The sequence below is a fragment of the Gouania willdenowi genome, chromosome 21 (genome assembly GCF_900634775.1).
Source record: "Gouania willdenowi chromosome 21, fGouWil2.1, whole genome shotgun sequence".
Classification (NCBI taxonomy): Eukaryota; Metazoa; Chordata; class Actinopteri; order Blenniiformes; family Gobiesocidae; genus Gouania; species Gouania willdenowi.
In genome coordinates, this window is record NC_041064.1 from 20,651,984 (window position 1) to 20,671,600 (window position 19,617).

Genomic DNA, 19,617 nt, shown 5'->3' on the forward strand with positions numbered 1-19,617 from the left:
TGAGCTGTATAACAACTATAAGGTCAATGTGCCCTATTGGAACCACTGATGGATGAGGTCCTGGTGCTCTCTGGTGGTCTTACAGGAAATTTCACCAGTATTTATAATAATCAAGGATGCACATAAGGGGTGTGTATGTGCCCCTTTTTCCTGCATTAACACTCAAATTGGTCATTATTCTAAATCAGTGGCTCTTAACTTCTTCTGAAGTCTGCAAGCTTCATCAGTGCATTAACTGAACCCTTTATAATATGAAAAATAACATGATTTCTTTAAAACATTGATATATATTTTATTTGTACACACAATTTCTTTACATTGTTCAAAGTGCTTTTAGTTTTCATTCTAATAAATGAATATATTCAATGAAAATGTAACAATGGTGTCATAATTTACATTTTAATAAACTAGTTTAGCATGGGATTTTATTTGGTGAAACGCATTTTCCCTGTGTGTGTCCCTGGCAAACCCCTGAGACTGAAATAATGAACCCCCGGGGTTCGATAAACCCATGTTATAAACCAATTTTCTCAATGCTGACATGAATGTTGATAATGTGGCCTTCAGATCTGATACAATCACATTTTTGCGCCCCCTCAGTGTCATAACATTTGCCCACCTCTGCCTTAAGCATTGATTTGAGAGGCAGCTTTGCTATTCTCTTCTCTGCCATTCAATATTTTCACACTCACTGTTCCAGCACCCATAGCGTCCTGACTGGCTGTTTGCTCCATGTTGGTGTTTGTGTTCACACTCATGATAAAAGTGTGACAGAGAGTTGGCGTTTTGCATCATTCAAGAAGAGAATGTGGGTGAGCAGAGGTCCGTTAACTCTTTATGTGAACTTATACGCTTCAAATCAACAATAGGGCATCAAGAAGCTGTTTGGATGGCTTTGATTTTTTGACATTAATCGTCAGGTCGAGATACACATTCATCCATCCATGCATTTTCTGACCGGTTTGTTCCTTTATTCAGGGTTGCGGGGGTCTGCTGGTGCCTATCTCCAGTTTTTATTAGGGCGTTCAGCAGAGGTACACACAGGACGGGGTGCCAGTTCATCGCAGGGCAACGCACTGACAGACAGACAACCACTCCCACTCTTACTTATAATCGGTGTCAATGATTTAAGTAATGTTTGTAATAATGTACTGCTTCTTATATTTGCTGACAACACATGTATTTTATCATCTCATTCAAATTTTGATAGTTTAATAAGAGAAGCAAATGAAGAATGATCAAATATCTCTGAGTGGTTTAAAATAAAACTCTCTAAATATACAAAAAACTAACTTTTTGATATTCAGCACAAAGAAAATGAAAGATTTAATGAAAAAGATGCAGAAGTATTAATTGATGACATCATTGTAGACCAAAAAATAACCTGGAAATCTCACACTCAACATGTTTGTCAAAAAATAATGAAATCTATAGGTATTTTGAGTAGAATTCGCTCCTTAATTGATCCTAAATGTATGATTACACTATATTATTGTTTAATTTATCCACATATAACTTACTGTAATATGATTTGGGGTGCTACATGCCAAACATATCTGAATAAGAGTTTATTGATACAAAAAAAAAATTTCTAAGAATTATGAATTTTTCAAATAGACTGTCCTCATCTGCTCCTCTCTTCAGGAAATACAATGTTTTGACAATATATAATGTTAATATTTATTGCATTTGTCTCTTCGTGTATAAATATGTGCATATATGTGCCCATACATTTGGACTTACTGTATCATTATTAATAGAGATCAACATTTCTTACAAACCTTTAAAGTGATCACTGATCCAGATAACTGCCAATGTTTGGCAAAGAAGATATTTGGCACTTGGCGGAGGTTTGTATTGTATTGTTATTGATTCACTACTCACAAACTACAACAACTTATATCTTATTGGTCATAGGAGCACCTCCCAGAATAAGGTGCATGTAAATGGGATAGAAAACTTACAAGCCTTATTAATCCATCCATCCATCCATCCATCTGGTAAAGCGTGGCCATGTAGTGAAAATGTTCAACCCTGTAGGCGTTAAAGTGAGAAAGAAACAGTGAGAGTGGTTTCACCGTCTCTGCCTGGAGAGAAACTGCAGAGGATCTTGTGTCTCACTGTGAGAAGCATCAGACCATGAAATGACCTCTTGTTTCTGGGTGCACATCAAAAAAACTGGAGGCAGTAGCTTTGTTGAAGTGTTGCAATGGAAGCTAAGAGTCAAAGAGGTGTCATGCTTGCAATGGTCAAAAAGCGAGAGTTGTGATGGGCAAGCAGTTGAAGGTTGTTCCCATTCAGCCTTCTAAGCCTTTGTGAGGCCCGGCGGCCCTGACTCTGATCAGGCTAAGTTTGTAGCAAAAACCAATAAATGGATGGACAGACAAATCCTCAGGCTTCAGTAAACACCAGTAACGAATAACAGTGTTGTACTTGTTCCACTTTGAAAGAACTGACTGAATAGCTCTGGGATGTCTCAAAAGTTTGAAAGCTTTGGTGTTAGAAGTTATCAGAACTGAAAGTAACAAAAAAGGAAAATTCACTCACTCTTTGCCATGGCTCATACTTCTACTTCAGGGTTGCTCAACCCTGGTCGTCAAGGGCACCTATCCAGCATGTTTTAGATGTTTCCCTCTTCCAACACACCTGATTCAAATGATGAACTCATCATCAAGCTCTGCTGAAGCCTGATAATGATCCTGGTCATTTCAATCAGGTGTGTTGGAAGAGGGAAACATCTAAAACATGCTGGATTGGAGCTCTTGAGGACCAGGGTTGGGCACCCCTATTTCACCCCATTCTTTAGAGGTGTTAACCTGGGACTGATGACTCTCATCCACCACCTGGTGGTAATATCAGGTATTCCACCATGGAAACAAAGGGTTTCAGCTACTAACCCCTCCCACTTTGCAGAAATACCTCTGCAGACTTATCCTATGGATCATATTCCTGCCTTTCCCTCTCAAAGGGGCTTTTTATTTCTTCCCTCCAGTTAAGTTCCTAGTTGCTTTGTGTGATGAAGAGTCAATTAATCCTGTGTCTGCTAGTTAAACTCCAGCTGTTGGGTGGGCGACTGCCAACAGGCTTATCACTGTCTTATCTGGCTGTCAACAACTTGTAAGTGAAGTGACTACAGTGGCGTTACAATATTAGAGGAATTTTAATGATACTGGTTTGAATTGTTTTGATGTTTGCATCGACATAAAACATTTTTTGATATACATCCTCATTTGTTCACATGCAGATGCTGCTTCTATAGCAGGGGTGTCAAACTCATTTTAGGTCAGGGACCAAATATGGTCCAGTTTGAGTTTAAGTGGGCCACTGATTTTACAGGTGGAAAAGGAGCAAACTCAACATTAATGTGCCCTAGTTTGTACTTCCACATATATAAATTATATATAAACGAGAAATTAAGTCAGTATGAAACAGTGTTAATTTCGTAGACTAAGACTATGACGAAAAATGTTCGTCAACGAACCTTTTTCACGGACGATAACTAAATAAAAACTAAATAAAAGTCAGATATGAAGACGAAGACTGAGACGAAGGATAACTGACACTGTAGTCCACGAATAAAAACGAGACGAAACTCGAAGGCGTGACGAATGGAGAAGAGATCCAATCAGAACTGCTCTTTTTGCGGGACAAGTTGGGAAGAAATCCAATCAGAGCGAATCTTTTGAGGATACGTTGATCTCATTGGTTGATCTGTGCGGAGGGAGGCAGCCATTTTTAAAATACCGCGGCAAATGCACGCCAGCAACAACAGGTAAACTAACCCGAAACAAACGCAGCAGCTAAGAGGAGAAATACGTAACACAACGGTTTAGCCTACCATGTCCGAGGGAAACTGCATGTCTCGTGCGCAATAGACATGTCAGGACTAGGGCGAAAACGAAGAATTGACATTTGGTCGCACTTCACATATGACAACAAGGACAACAAGACCGCCTGTACAGCGTGTGGAGCAAAAATTTCCGGGAAAAACACCACCAACTTGAAGCGACATTTACAGACGACTCATCAAGAAATACATGCGAAGGTAAGCTACGGTTATTTTATCATATCAACACCTGTGTGTCTGCTAAACTTGGAGTACGATAGAAGCTAAAGGAATCCACATTTGAACTGTATTGATAAAACTGAGTCTGAGGCGATTATCTCGCTGAATTAATAGGATTATAAATATTCAATATTCTCAAATTGAATGAAATATCTAGGCCTACTATAAGTAGATTGTGTGTGTGGGTGTCATTGTAGCCCAACCAGTTATTTAACTTGGATTTTGTTCAAAATAAGCCCCTGAATTCAACACATTTTAGATCTCATGCATCAATGATGCACATAGTCCACAGAAGATCAAACTGGAGATTGATGCAATATTGAAGGAGGAGAGTTCTGTTAAGACATTAAGAATAAAATACATGTTGTATTACAACCGTTATCTGTGTCTGTATTGCATATTTTGTATTGCAAACCCTTATACCTAACCATTCCATGAAAAAAGAAACATTTAGTCGACTAAGTCCACTGTAGATGTCGTCGACTAATATCTGCTAATGTTTAGTCTACTAAAACTAGACTAAGACTAAAAGATTTCAGAAGACTAAAACTAGACTAAGACTAAATGGTGTGTTATTCAAAAGACTAAGACTAAGACTAAATCAGAATTTTCTGCCAAAATTAACACTGGTATGAAAGTCCACGCATAATCAACACCTAATATTTGTGGAATTATTTGAAGACCCTTTGCCAGATTTTGGAAAAATTGAGAGTTCTTTCAACAATTTGAGATGAAAAATGACTACCGTCATGTGATATAGGAAGTGGAAAACTGAACTCTGCAAATATTGTGGATTTCAATTTTTTTGTATTTACAGGGGCTGCGATATCTACAACTGATATAGTTGGTCATTTACTAAATGTTTCATGTTTTTTCTATCATTTGTGCTTTTTTGCGCAGGCCAAATTTGATGCTCTAAAGCATTGTTTCCCAACCAGGGGTACGCGTACCCATAGGAGTACATGAGCACATTGCAGGGGATACGTGGAAAAATTAAGAATTTATTTCCAAGATAATGAAAAATATTCTTAGTCATTTCACAAGTCTTTCAATAAAATGGTACGTGTGTGCAATGACTTGTTTTTAAAGTTTAAATGCCTGTTTAAAAGGAACATATTCAAAGAAGCTCTTTTTGTGGAAAATGTCAAAAGTTCTATATAACACAGGCAAGATGATTGTTTGTTTTGTATTTATTTATTTATATTACTTGTCATTTTATTTATTCTTATTTTTTTTATTATTTTTCTTTAAAAAACAATATAATCATAATACATTAGTATTAATAATACAAATGTTTGCTATGATATTATTTCTTATATTTATCATTTTTATTGCCTTGAAGTCAACATCATTTTATGTTTAATTTGAGTTAAATATGAAGATAATACCTGAACATTATTGTTCAATTAAAGAAGATGAAATAAAATGACTTGCATTAAATATTCAGCTGTGTTATGTTCTACTTTTTGAGAATCATGAACACGTATGAGTGAGGGGGTACTCATGGTATGACAAAAAGGCTCAAGGGGTACACAAGACAAGAAAGGTTGGTCCCCGGGCCTTGAGTTTGAATGAGTTTGACATGTGTTATATAGTATGTTTTCAGGTCAAATCAACTCGCACACTTCCTAAGCTGTGTTTGCATATTCAAACAGCTTTTATGTATTTGCATATTTCGATTTTTTTCAGGTGTTTCAATGGATAGCTTTAAACTGGTATGAAAGATGTAAAACCTACACTGACAACGTTACCTGTTTTATCTCTCTCCTACTGACTGTATTCCTGTCTCATCGCTCTGTCCCAGTTTCTTTTTCTCTCTTGGGTTTGCCAAACATCAGTTTACAAGATATTTTTATTTGGTGCATACTTGTTTTTTTTCCTTCTTCTTCTTCTTCTAAACAAAGTGCAGGCATTGCTGGTCCCCAGGAGATGGCACTGTCTGACAGGGCTCACCCAACACTGCAATTTTGCAGATGAAAAGCAAATGTCAAGCATCAAATATGCTTCCTGTCTGTGAGTTTCTCATATCAGCACCTTTGTTCAGGGATTTGGGATTTTTCTCCCCCTTATGTGACAGGAGATATTGACAGTGACAAGAAAAAGATAGATGCAGCTCATCTGAACACCTACTTGTTTCCAAACAGGCAGAGCAGGAGCCTCGTATATCATCAACATTTAGACCGTTTTAGTCTCGTTTAAACAAATGCAATTCACAAGATCTTATTTGAAATCTAAACCCTGGCCTACACACACACACACACACACACACACACAGACACATACTGGCGAAGAGACATGTGAAGCCTGCAGGACGGCTGCCCTCTAGGATTCCATTTTAAGCCTCAGCTTGTTAAACTCATGTATAACAGCTTGTTTCATTTAATACTGTAAATGATGATACCAAATCTGGATTTGAAACTGTTATTTATTTAACACTGTGAATGGAGTTTCTGGATGAAAAGATATCCTCGCGTTCCAGTTCACTTCTGACTATGACTCATTTTCATGTATTAATTTTAACACTAATGCAAGAACATTTTTCTTCTTCCAAAGATATTTTAGCTTTAGCCTTGGATTTAATTTCCTCCTGTTTTGTCGTGTTCGATTTTTTTTTTTTTTTTTTTAATCATAATTTTGACTTCACACTTCAAAAAAATGACATTACTGGTTCATCTTCATTAAGCAATCCTTTGAGTGCTACCAGATACTTTACCAGAGTGCACAACACTATCTGAATGGCATGCAGCTATTTTTAATTACACAAATTCCACCTGTGCTCTCGCGGCTATAACAAGCTGTCTGCTGTGCGCTCATCTCATCTCCTCTGCTCACCACACTGACATTTTGCTGTAACTGAGAGTGTTTGTCAAGGCTGCGTTATGTAATGTTTTCTTCTTGCATGGAGGCAGGAAGTGTTGGAGGAGAGGAGCAGAAAATAGTTTTATCTGGACTCACACTCTCTTCTGTTCTCTTTTTGGAGCATGACTCGTCTGTTGCGAGGAGCACTTTGTCAATTTATGTAACAGAATATGTTGTGCACTCAGGTATGCTGCTTCAAAGTTGACACACCCAGAGCCATGATGGACAAAGTCAAACACCACTCCCCTAGAGTGCCAAAATATTATTAATGTTATCTATCAGCTACATATTTACTACATCTTTAGGTCAGATCTGCCTGAACAGTACTCTAGAGTAGTGGTTCTTAAACTTTAGAGCCTGTGACCCCCATAACAAAGGAGCCAGAGACCATGGACCCCCACTGTACCTCAAGGTGGAAGCAGGGCCATATATGAGGGGAAAAAAAGGGGAGAGCTTTTTGGGACCCATCCATAAAGTCAGCAAAATGAATCTGTGAAAACCACATTTATTTATTCATTTATCTGAATAATATACACCGTTGACCAGGAAGTTCAATATTATATGCGCCATAGTATATATCCATCCATCTTTATACCCGCTTATTCCCGTTTATCAGGGTCGCGGGGTTCTGCCGGTGCCAATCTACGGCTCTCATAGGGCGCTGGGCGGGGGTACACCCTGGACAGGGCGCCAGTCCATCACAGGGCCCATAGTATTAGGTCATCTTAAAGGTGTAAATCCTTGTTTGAATCAGAAATAAAATTGGTTAAAAGTGACCAAAAATGGTGGATAAAATCTGTGATTTTAAAAGCCACAGAAAGTTGCAAATAGAGTGACCAAAAACAGAAGGAAAAAGTGGTAAAAAGGGTGTCAATATTGGAACGATTAGTTTGAACTGGCCAATAACGAGCATGACAAATTGTGAATGTGCTTAAATTTGCAAAAATAAGCATGAAATATGGTGCAAAGAAGTTAAAAGTGCCAATAATGGGTCAACATATGTAACATTAGGTGGGGAAAGTGGTGGACAGGGTTTATAAGTGCAGAAAATTTCTTCAAAGTAGAAAAAATATGCAGAAAACTATGGTGATTTTGGCTTTAGGTTTGATTAATCTACATAGTCTCTTGGATCTGTTGTAAACAGATTAATTATCAACTGATATAGATGTTTAAAGTAAAGTCCTCTCAGGTTTAGTCAATGACAAAAACAGGCTGGAGGTCACCTATTAAAGGAGGATCAGAACAAAATTGATTTTATTCTGGCAGCTTTCAGTTATTTTAATGAACATCTGTGAATTGTTGATACGTCTGTTCTGTGGAAGCTCTTAATCATGTAAATGGCATTTGTATTTGTATGTACTTTTATTATCATGTTGTGGACTGTATATGTAAACTGTGCAACTTGGTGGCAAATGAGTTTCCCCATTGGGGATTAATAAAGTTTCTTTAATCCAGCGGTCACCAACACGGTCACCACGGGCACCTGGTAGCCCTCATGGACCATGTGAGGGGCCCTCAGGAGCTCTAGTCACCAATGTGCACCATCTAAAATCTGATTGAAACTCACAAATATAAATACATACGAGAGATGTAGTTAAATACTGCTGATACAGGTTTAGTATTAAACTATCTTTAAATGTTTATTTTCACTGAAACATTGTGACAAATGTTTTTAGGTGTTACAGATCTGGTGTATGGCCATTGCTATGTTTTATATAATATGATATATGAGATACATTTTTAAAAATGCAAGGTGGATTTTCTTTTAAATGTAATGAAAATGAAACAATTGAATAAATTTGTTTCAAGTTGAAACCTCAACATTTCCTACATTGAAAATGTTATGGTTTCATTCATTCAGGCAACTGTTTTTCAGGAAATATACTTTGACTTCCTGAGGTGTTTCCACTGTCAACTGCCAGTCTTCTTCACAGGCAACTGCTGATCGCATTGATGTGAAAAACGGTAGTCTGAATGAATGAGATTTTAATATATTATTCAAAAAGAATACAAAAAGAAATTGCTGGAATTATTACGCAGAAGTCAAGGAAACATTAAAGTGATCAGAGGAAGACTGGCTGTTAACAGTCAAAACATGTTAGGACATCAAAGTAATTACCCTTAAAAACAGTTGTCGGAATAAATTAAATTTTAACATTATTCGAAAAGAATAATGCCGGAATTATTTCTTACCTTTTGAAGTTACTGCTAGCATATCATACCCTCTAATTAAGGTGAAACAGTGAACATGTAGTATTTAAAGGCACGCTGTATAACTTTTGGCCACTTGGGGCGCTAGACCTGTAACTTTCACGTAGTGGCCACAAGTGCCACAGCACTGTCGCAAAAATCAACAGTCAGTCAGTCGGGCCAGCCTCTCTTGTCTTTTGATTGTGTATGCAGACAGTAGTTGATCTGTACCTTTGGGATAAGAATTGGCTTTAAGGGATGGGTCGGTCGGGCTGGGGTGCAAAGTAGAGCTGGGCTTGTGACGCGGCTGGAGGAGCAGCCGCAGCCCTCCTTTCCCTGCCACTGGAGGACCAGCGCTCGACTCTCCTCGCTGCGTCGGTGGTGCTCCCCACGACGTGCACGGGGCGGTGTCCAATGCCGTGCGTAAGGTGGGTCGGCAGAGGGGGCCGGGTCTCGGCGGAGTCTTTTCAGTTTTAAAGTTTTTGCTTGCCTCGAACATGACCAGTAGTCAAACAGGCGGAAAAATGCTAGCAAAAGCTTTAGCCCAATGTATATCCAAGCCTGTGGTCACATGGCTGCCGTAAAGTGATACGTTCTCCAGGCATTCTCCAGGTCACATGACTTGGCCTGTCCGTCTCTCCAAACTTACATGGTGGGTATTTCAAGAGGGAAGCCTCGCTCGGAGCATTGATACTGTCAAGCACTGTATATTGGCCTGAGGAATCATTTAAAATAACTCATATGGGTCAATTCTTTAGGTCAGAAGGTTTGCGTGTGCCTTTAAGAAGCGCTTTTCTAACTGGCAGCCCTTTGGACTAAACAGTACTTATGATGTAGCTCAGTTTCAGAAAGGTTGGTGACCCCTGACTTAATCTGATCTAATGTTAAAGACACTTCAAGTTGACACAGAAGAAAAACACCAAAAAGGAAATCAATGCTTTTAATGTGCAGTGAGAAAGTAAGGGAAACTGATAATGATTGTGTTTCTATAAAGATAGACATTTCTTTCTGAGTGAAAATTGTGTTTATATATTTATATAAATATCTATATTATATATAGAATACATATCTATTTGCTATGCATACTCAAAAATCACACCTTCAAATATATTTAAAAAGTCCTTCAAAACACAAGTGTCTTCTTTTGTTTCCTTAAAACATGAACTATTCATATGAACCCAATGAGAGATCAGGATGGGATCCGGAGCGTGTCCTAAAAAGAAACCCACTGAAAATGTTTCACTTTAGAGTTGACAACAGGAGAGGACGTATTTCGCCTTGTGGGAGTCAAACCACCTGAATCTCTCGACGAACCAGGAACTACACTGCAAGTGTACAAGACCAGCATAACACTTAGACGAGAATCCTCCTCCGATGGATGTGAGATGCAAATAAGTGACGTCTCAAGCAAACTCTTTTCTGCTATAAAAATAGAAATCTTCTTTTTTAAAATAATCTACAGATTTCTTTTTAAGGAGAGGCTTTTCACTGTCACACATCAAACAGCAACGCCGTTTGTCTCAGTAGAAAATATGAAGCCTCGTCGTCATTTCTGCCAGTCTGTTTGATTGGAGAGTACCGGCGCCGTATTCCAAGAACTTCTCCCGGCTTCGGCTGTTCGGTTTATTTTTGCCAGCTCTTCGTTCTTTTTGCATATTCTATGATACTTTTTTTTTTGTTGTTGTCAAAAGAGAGTTTTAGTTTTTTCTTTTTTTTCAAACTAGATACACCTTTTAGAGGTAAACATAAAGAAGTTTTAGCCCCTCAAAGCCCCTGAAAGTGTCCAGGAATTTCTGAAAATGTTCTTTTGAAAATACACAAAGGTTTGAAAACAAACGAAACAACACAGCAGCGCAGGTATATGACAAACTGGCTTTTCCAAGTGAATGTGTTTCGCAAACAAAAAAATTGAAAAAAGGGGGAAAAATCATTAGAAAAGGTGACAAAATGATGAATGAAACAAAATCTAAAACAATAAAACACAAATGCTACAAAAACTAAAAAAAAAAAAATCCAAATATATGTACAAACCCTGTTTTCCATTAGTTGGTATTTTTGTGGGTATGTAACTGTGTGTGTGTGTGTGTGTGTGTGTGTGTGTGTGTGTGCGCGTGTGTGTGTGTGTGTGTGTGTGTGTGCACCATTGCTATAGTGTGTTGGAGAGTTCTGGTGAGTCCTTTACTGGTCAGTTTGTTTTGATGTTGTCTCTTTAAGTTCCACATTCTGGCTGGTAGAGACACAGTCCACTTACAACACAGGAGAAAGTTCTAATCCTGCTTCACTGACTCAATTAGCTCCCAGCTTCACATCAACTGGAGCCAAAAGGATCCAATACCCATCCATCGCGTTTCATGACCTCCTTCCTGACTGACCCAAGTCACGCCTGACACGGACTGACCCTCATGTAGCTGAGCCAGTTCAAAGTTACCAGATGACGCTGGAGATGCTGGTTTCTCTGGGCAGTAGAGGGAGCATGGCGTTGTTAGCGTGCGCCTCCTCCAGACTGTGTTCGCGGCTCTTTCCGGGAGGCCTCTGTCCGTTGAGCAGTGTCAGTGGGATGTTGCAGTAGGTGTGCTGGTTCCCCAGTGAGGACAGCGGTGGCAGGGTGCCTCCTGGAGTGATGTCGTACTCGTAGCTGCGGTAATAGTGTTTCTGCCTCATGGTGGTGTGGTAGGAGTTGTGGAACGTTGATCGCAGCTCTGGGTGGGCGGTGGCCATGGCGGTGGAGGTCGCTGCTGCCATGGAGATGGCCGAGACGGTCTGGAGCTCCCCGAAGGGCCCCTGCTCACTGACGTCCAGTGCCGGCTCATGTGTCAGCATGGGCTCGGTGCGTCTGAATGGCATCTCGTACTGAAGCTGCTTCCAGAACTTGGAGCTGAGCTTGTTGCTCTTGGGTCCGCGCCACTTGATGACAGTGAGCGTTTTGATGGTGTGTTTGAGGGCTTCTACTTCCTGGTAGTTCATGATGCCTCGCAGCTCGGCGCACTCGATCAGGATGACTTTGATGTCCCCGGTAACCAGCATGTTACGCAGACGTGTCTCCAGCTCAAAGATGCTCCAGCCTCGTCGCACTACATAGTTGGGAGTCATGACTATAATGAGGCGTTTGCTTTGATCCACACAGCGGGCTACATCCTCAATGTAGGCTGGTAGACACAGAAGGAAAGAAACCATGAGATAAAAAAAAACAGGCCAGTGATGTGTTTTTGGATGGGTTGATTTGATTTGAAAACAACAAATACAACATCAGACAACACAAGACAATGATGGTGATGATCACAAGTATCTGACTTGGTAAGGCTTTATTAGTATTGAGTGTGCTGCAGATCAGGAATCCAAGCACGTGCAAGTGAAGGGGAATGTCCTTTTTGGAGCGACAAGTTATTTAACCAATAATATTGATAAAGTGTAGGCCTAGTAGCTCGAAAAAAGATGTAAAAGGTTGAAATTGCCACTTGACAACTTGTTTTGAACATCACTGTAATACTCTCTTGTTGACATTTTTAGAAAATGTTTGTGCATTGTATTGTGGGATGTGCAGTCCTGTAGACCAGTGTTTCTCAACTTAAGAGGAGAGAGAGAGAGAGAGAGAGAGAGAGAGAGAGAGAGAGAGAGAGAGAGAGAGAGAGAGAGAGAGAGAGAGAGAGAAAGAGAGAGAGAGAGAGAGAGAGGAAAATTAACAATTAAAATAATAAAAAATATGGGGTTTTATAATGTTTATTTTTAGTGAATAATGATAATTAAAATATTGATGATCAGAGAGACAGAGTCCGGCTTGGTCCCATACCAGGAGGGAGATGACCAGAAATGATAAAAATTATAAAAAATAAATCTATTCAGTAATAATGTTTCATTCCACAAAATGAGATCCTTTAAAATGTGTTTTATCACACATGCATTTCATCATTACACAATATAGTTGTTTTTTTCATAATATTCTGAGCAAAATGTTGTAGTTGGACAAAAGGGGTACTTGGCTTCAGAAATGAGAGAAAGGGGGTACTTGAGCCAAAAAAGTTTGAGACCCACTGCTGTAGACGGATTCATAGAAGTATTTTTACTTCATTCTTACCATGATTTCTTGTGTTTACCCCAAAACACTCAAAGTGACTTTCCAACATGTTTCTGCTGTTTCCATGGACTACAATGGCAAAGGTTTTTTGAGGGATTTTCACGGAAAGATCTGAATCTGGTTGAAACTGAATGCCTTGCATAGCGTGGTGATATCACGAGGAACAAACTAGAACAAAAACGGCGTCAAGCAAATCCCTGGCACAAGAAATCACATTACGAATGAAGGAAAAAAAAATACTTCTACGCATCCATCTAAGGGACTCCACATCCCACAATGCAATAGTTTAGGGTCGAGATGAAAACAAACTTTCAATCTTTTTTTCGAGCAAATAATCTTTGACTGAATTTTCTACAATACCTTAACTATGTCTTTATTTGATGAAAAAAATGTAGACTCTGAAGAACAGGTGTGTGGTTGAACATCTAACACCTTCTACATAAAGCAGGCCTACATGGCTGTAATGACTAAGGCTGCAGATGCTGTAGATTTCAGCTACTACTGAACTGATGCTCAGGTGACTCTAGATATCTTTGTGACAGATCTGATGCAAAAAGGTGAGACTGAGGGCGAGTACCTCCAAAGAGTCGAGTGTCATCCTGGTAATGATCATTGGTGAGACCTAAACATAAACATTTAACAATGAGGTCACAAAAAGAACAGACACAGTACAGACACAAATTGAAACATACTCAACAGTCATCACGAGGTCTACGCTCTCTCAGATTTTGCTTTTTTTTTTTTTTTTTTTTCACGTGATGGATCACGCTCCATGTTTTTCCTGATTGGACATTCATCCTGCATGAATTTGCTTGGCGTTGATGCTGGTGGCAATTCTCTTTTGATTAAAGGATAGTAGGGGCTCAGCAGCAGTGCTGGGAGCTTTCACACATTACCTACTGATGTTTAATTCTGCCTGGACCATGTTTGTGTTTCATCTGTTCCACTAGAAGCCAAAAGTACAAACAGATAGTATTGCCGCTGCTAACTAGAGCACATAGCATACCATTGCACAGATAGACTCAGCACGCAGGAGAATTAGTTCAGACAGAATTCCAAAGAAGTTATTGAAATGCGTGGATGAAAACCATGATGAATGATAAGTTGGTTTAATGTATTAGCTCCTAGCACACACTGTACTGTAGATTATAATCCCTTATTGTATACACAGCGTAACATCGTCTTCATGACGTAACTTCTACTAGAATATATAACTAGCGTCACAGGATTAGGTTTGCACTACACGACGTTCTTTGTAACGCATACTTTTTTTTAACAATACACATTGTAGGATGACACATAAATTAACAACAAACTTATGTCTACCTGCCCAATATTGTGTAAGCACATGGGCTGTGTTTGAAATGTCATACTAACGTAATACTTATACTAAGTCTGACGTCAACATTAGTGTGTAGTGCGTTCACATTAGATACAGTAGCATGCAAAGATTGAGTACGCGAGAAATACCTGAAAGCATACTATATTGGGACATTTTTGAAGTATGAATGGTGGGCACACCACACTGAACCGTACCATGGTGCATTGCGTGACGTAAAATCGTTCTGGGACCGGCTTCAAGTTAAAAGTCAGACATCCCCTTTTCAAAACAGCATCTCTTCTTGTCTTCAATTAGTTTTTAACGTTTTTGTAAATAAGGCTCTTGTTTTGAAGTTAACCGGAAGTGTAGTCAGTAGCACAATGGTGGGTCTCCGAAAATCTGCAAAATGTCGACATCAAATGTGTTTCCGTGAGTTTTATGGATCAAATGACCACATACTTGGTCACTTTCTTGCATAAAATGTCTTGGGAATCTTGGGAAACTTGGAAGTATACTAATCATACTAATGTTATATAGTAGACGATATATACTCATTGAGTGTGTAGTGTGTAGTGTATAGTATGTTAGTATGCGATTTCAAGCCATGGAATCCACCAAACTGTTTTGGTCCTGTGTAATTCACTTATCTTCTTTGGTAAATTATGCATTCTACCTCATCTTATGATCCCCCATATATAGTTTAGTAGTAGTTATAATGCAATAGTAAGTAATTAGTATATTTTGATCTATAGTTACCTTTCTAACAAATACAATTGGCATGTAACTGTTTTACTTTTTTACGTCATGATCATATTTTTTATTCGGAAGAGCCAAACCTTTCATCCTTAAAGTTTGGAGAAGGTTTTGGTAAATGGAATAGGGCCTTTATTACAATATTAAATAACATTATACATGAAAACATATGATTGACAGTACAAAACATGAAATCACAAGACAAACAGGGAACAACTACACTGGTAAACATGATGCTACACATACTAAAGTGCCACTGCAAAGCATACACAGAGGAAACAGCAATGCTCCTGTATGTTCACACAGACACACAATCATGCTGCTTACTTCCTGTTGGAATGAGGTCTCGGTCTGGAATAAAGAGTTTGTAGCCGTAATGTTTCTCTAAGACGTCAGGCAGGATCTCCAGTGCGAAGCGCTCTTCCTCTCTAGTCTCCTGGGTCCATTGGTCGGGGTCCACTTTGGTGTAGGACAGGTATGCATCATAGTCTTTATTTTCTGATATTAAAAAAAAACAAAAAAAACAAAGCAATAGCAAGTGGATTGTGAATAATGAGGTGAAAACGCAAACATGTAATGGCCCGCTTGAGCCAAAACCTTCACACCAATATGGTATCTCCCATGTGATTTCATTAAAGCTACAACAAACCAAAGAATTGCCTCTGCAGAGAAGCCAAAGTTGTAAAGTCACATTTTTAGGTAATACAAAAGGGAAACTGCAGAGTCCATACGTTTCTTTGCATGATAGGTTAAAATGAATAAATACCAGAGACACTCAGGGAGGACATGTTTTTACCTGTGATATCCCAACAGTTTTTGTCTTGTACTGTGTGAAAGAAATAAAACGGGGGCATGAAATTAGGATTCAAGAGAAAGCCTCTTTTCCACCTCAAAATGATGTCCCAGTGGACAGAAAAAGGACCAGAAAATGCAGGAAATAGACACTCGGGAAGAAAAAGCTGTGGTAGTGACATGTTCAGTAAGTTCCTCTCATTACACTCTGGAGGAAGTGGAATGTGGGCCAGCCAAAAAGGGAAGAGAAGCTTTTCAAAAAACTATTTGAGGAGCATGCGCAGCTTCAAACACGCTGAAAAGGCCAGAGCTGCGCTCGGTAGGAATCAGACATCAAATGATGCCACCAAATTAGCATCCAACCTTGCAAATTAACCACCTCGCAAAGTTGTAAAAAGAACACACGCATCTTGTACAGACGTCCCTGATGGCATGACTTAATCATGCAGAAGTTTCAGTCAACAAAACCGTGTGTAATAGATAATGCATGGTGCAGTAGGAAACAGCACTGCGGGCTCAGTTATTCCAGACATTTTGAAAAGAAAGAAGAGAGAGTTACAATACAAAGCACAGAGGGGAGACACTGGGATGTAAACAGAAAGTCTCGAAACAGAGGAAGAAGGTTGGCTACAGTGTAGTTAACGGTTAAAAAGTTATACAGCGTGTGGGAGAAACAAAAAGTTTCTGTAAAAATCTATGCTCGATATGTTTCGATTTTTTTATCTTTTATTTTTTCGCTGGCTCTCCAGGGCTGCCTGTTCCCTGCAAACCGCCGTCTGGCCTTCAACAGCAGAGGGTGGGCATTATTCCATGACATATTGAGACTGATCTCTTTTTAAATGGGCAACAAATTGAAAATCTGTCCTCTCGCCCAGTGCACTCATGACATCAATATACATACACAATCGTGTTCACCTCCACACTGACTGCAGGGAGAGAAAAAGGGGAAATGGGCTGCTGTCATTTAGATAAAACCGGAGAAGACATCTGCATCCACCAGGATGTGGATGGATGGATGGAGGCTTTGGCAGAGAACACACTTAAAACCTTGTGCACACTGCAGTAGATAAATATGCAAACTGGCCCACACACACGCACACATGCACTGACACAATTCTTTATGCTTGCCTGACACACTGACTTTAGGATAAAAAAGATTTGCAGAGTAAAAAAAAGGATGGATGTTAAGAGGCAATATAGAGGGAAAAGAAAACATTTTCTACCTCCGTCCACATCTTCACTGCCAAAGTGCCTCCTATAGCACAGCATCAGTTCAATCTTGTAGCATTTGTAGAGGGAGATGAGGAAGATGAGCAGCAGCAGGATTGCTCCCAACCCTCCTGCCAGCTCCACAGTGTACATAAGTTCTGCTGAAAACAACACACAGAGACGGGAAAATGTTCAAAATCACCAAGTTGGACGTGCTTTGAAATCCTTTAGTGTTTTTATCCTTCAATATGGGACAATAATGGTGTTCCTCTGGGGTCAATTTGACCCCAAGATGTTTGAGCTGTGTGAAAGTTGTCTGTCTGTGTGTGACTCATGATTGATATTACATCCCCAAGCATACTTTTGAGTTGATACATGACATAAGGGGGGTGAGACATTAGCCTCATTTTTGAACAGCTCTTTCACAGTGAAAGTGACATAGATGAGGATGTGTGAGTGTGAGACAAAGTACTTTGTAGTAAATAACCCCAAATATGTTACAAAAAAGGAGATACAAATAAGTAAATAAATATGTTTAAGAGAGGAGAGATGGGTCACCAACATCAATCAATATGGTTCATTCTGTGAGAGTCATGAATGTGCACCACAAAATTACAAAGTATTTGGATGAAAGATTTTCAAGAGACACTCACGCTAAAACCGAAAGTTTGACCGGATGGTGGCGTTGCAGGAAATCATCACCACAACCAATAGGGTTCATACTCTTGTGGTCAATATTTATTTTCAGTAAATTTGAGAAGTTTTGGATGAAAGTCTTAGTCCTAGCCCAAATTTTCTCGAAGTGTGGCCCGTGGACCAATAGCAGACTGCGTTTCCACAAATGTACTTGCATTTTTTGAAGCTCAGGTTGAAATAACGTTCACTCAGTTTTTTAGAGACATGAGGCTGCTCGTAATGAGTTTGAGGAAAAATAAGAGACAGTTAGACACAGGGAAATGCGGTAATGACAAATTGGGTTCATTCCTGTGGAGCAGCACTGCCCTCTTCATTCAATGCTCTCCTTTATTATCTCCCTTGCATCTCCTCTGAGACCAAGCTTGGGGGAAGGATGAGTTATAGAGTGTATTAAAGCAGCATTTACCTAGTTGGCTCAGCCAGAACAGCTTCCTATTATATCTTTGTCTTGCTGTATGGCTGCCATAGCAACCAATGCATCCTCTGTATTTTGCTAGCATTGTACATAAATGTGTTTACCACTAAAACGTCGGTGCACCATAAAATCTCCATCCATTCAACCACTGGTGCAACAATACCATAACTTCTAGTGATTTTGTCAATGGGTTTGTATGGAAATACTTGAGTTTCTCTCTCCCTTGACACGTTTTAAAGACTTGTTCAAATATACGGTCAACATCACCTCCCAACTAAAATTTCATGGTTCAATTTGTTGTATGATAAAAATAAAGTACCCAAATCTAAGGCAAGCCAACTGTTGCTACGTTAGGCTTTGAGTATTGACTACTGGATTTTTTCAGTATCCTTTTGTTGTCCAAACATTAAATAATACATTGATATTGTACTGTATCCAAAGATATTGTCTCCAGTGAACCTTTAATACTCAGTATCAGTTGTTTATGTTTTGCTCACCATCACTTCCTTAATGCACTCTCTGTGCTTTCTTTTGGTGGAGACATCCTGCAGAGACATTAGCCCCCCTGCCTAGCATACGAGTAAATCGTTTTCAGAGCGAGGATCATGAAATAAATCATACTAAGGGAGGGACAGTGGGAGTCTGTCTTTGTATCCCTTTTCCTTTGAATTGCTGCTTTGAACGGTGATTGAAGCTGTACTCAGTCTACAAACACCACTCCAAAAACCCATGGAGCCGTCTACAGAACAAAGTCAGAGATTAAAGCTCAGGAATAGAGGAAGACAATACTTGAAATATAATTGTATGGTTAAGTTATTGGTCTGATGGGAAACACTAAGGAGCAATTTGATGTTTAAACAGCCATCAAATTGCCTCTTTTCTGGGGCGACAGGCTTCACAGAAAGAGAGCTTGAAGAACGAGAGTAAAGAGCAGCTGCACTTCTGAGCCTGTGTCGAGTCAATCAAACAACTAAGGATTGCAGCATGTGTTTGCTGTAATGTAAACTAATGATATACCCTGCTTTAAGAAGAACTCTTTCAGATCTTTTAAAAGATGCTTTTTAAATGATAAACCCATGGCGTAGGAGTTGGGTTGAAGTGGTGACTGGTGTGGCCTCCTGTTGTGTACGAATAGGGTTTTGACACTGAAATGCCTTGATATTTGTCTTCATTTTCACTGATCTATACCATAGCTGATCGTGTTTCAGTCCAATTCCTGAGTTCAAAGATTCTTCTCCCTTCCC

The 19,617-nt window shown here is 39.3% G+C and overlaps 1 protein-coding gene across 5 annotated transcripts in view; it reads right to left on the reverse strand.

Annotated features, from left to right (window-relative positions):
• Nucleotides 1-10,041: 10,041 nt before the first annotated feature.
• The window catches only part of il1rapl1a (interleukin 1 receptor accessory protein-like 1a), a 257,504-nt gene continuing 247,928 nt past the window's right edge, over nucleotides 10,042-19,617 (reverse strand). For 2 of the 5 annotated variants that reach the window (XM_028436784.1, XM_028436785.1), the window contains exons 9-12: nucleotides 17,277-17,423; nucleotides 15,589-15,759; nucleotides 13,765-13,809; nucleotides 10,042-12,261 (exon numbers count right to left, since the gene is read on the reverse strand). In XM_028436784.1, the coding sequence (XP_028292585.1) occupies nucleotides 11,540-12,261; nucleotides 13,765-13,809; nucleotides 15,589-15,759; nucleotides 17,277-17,423 (1,085 nt within the window). In that variant the 3' untranslated portion in view covers nucleotides 10,042-11,539. The remainder of the gene's footprint in view (nucleotides 12,262-13,764; nucleotides 13,810-15,588; nucleotides 15,760-17,276; nucleotides 17,424-19,617) is intronic. The other 3 variants (XM_028436786.1, XM_028436788.1, XM_028436787.1) reach the window with 3 other exon arrangements.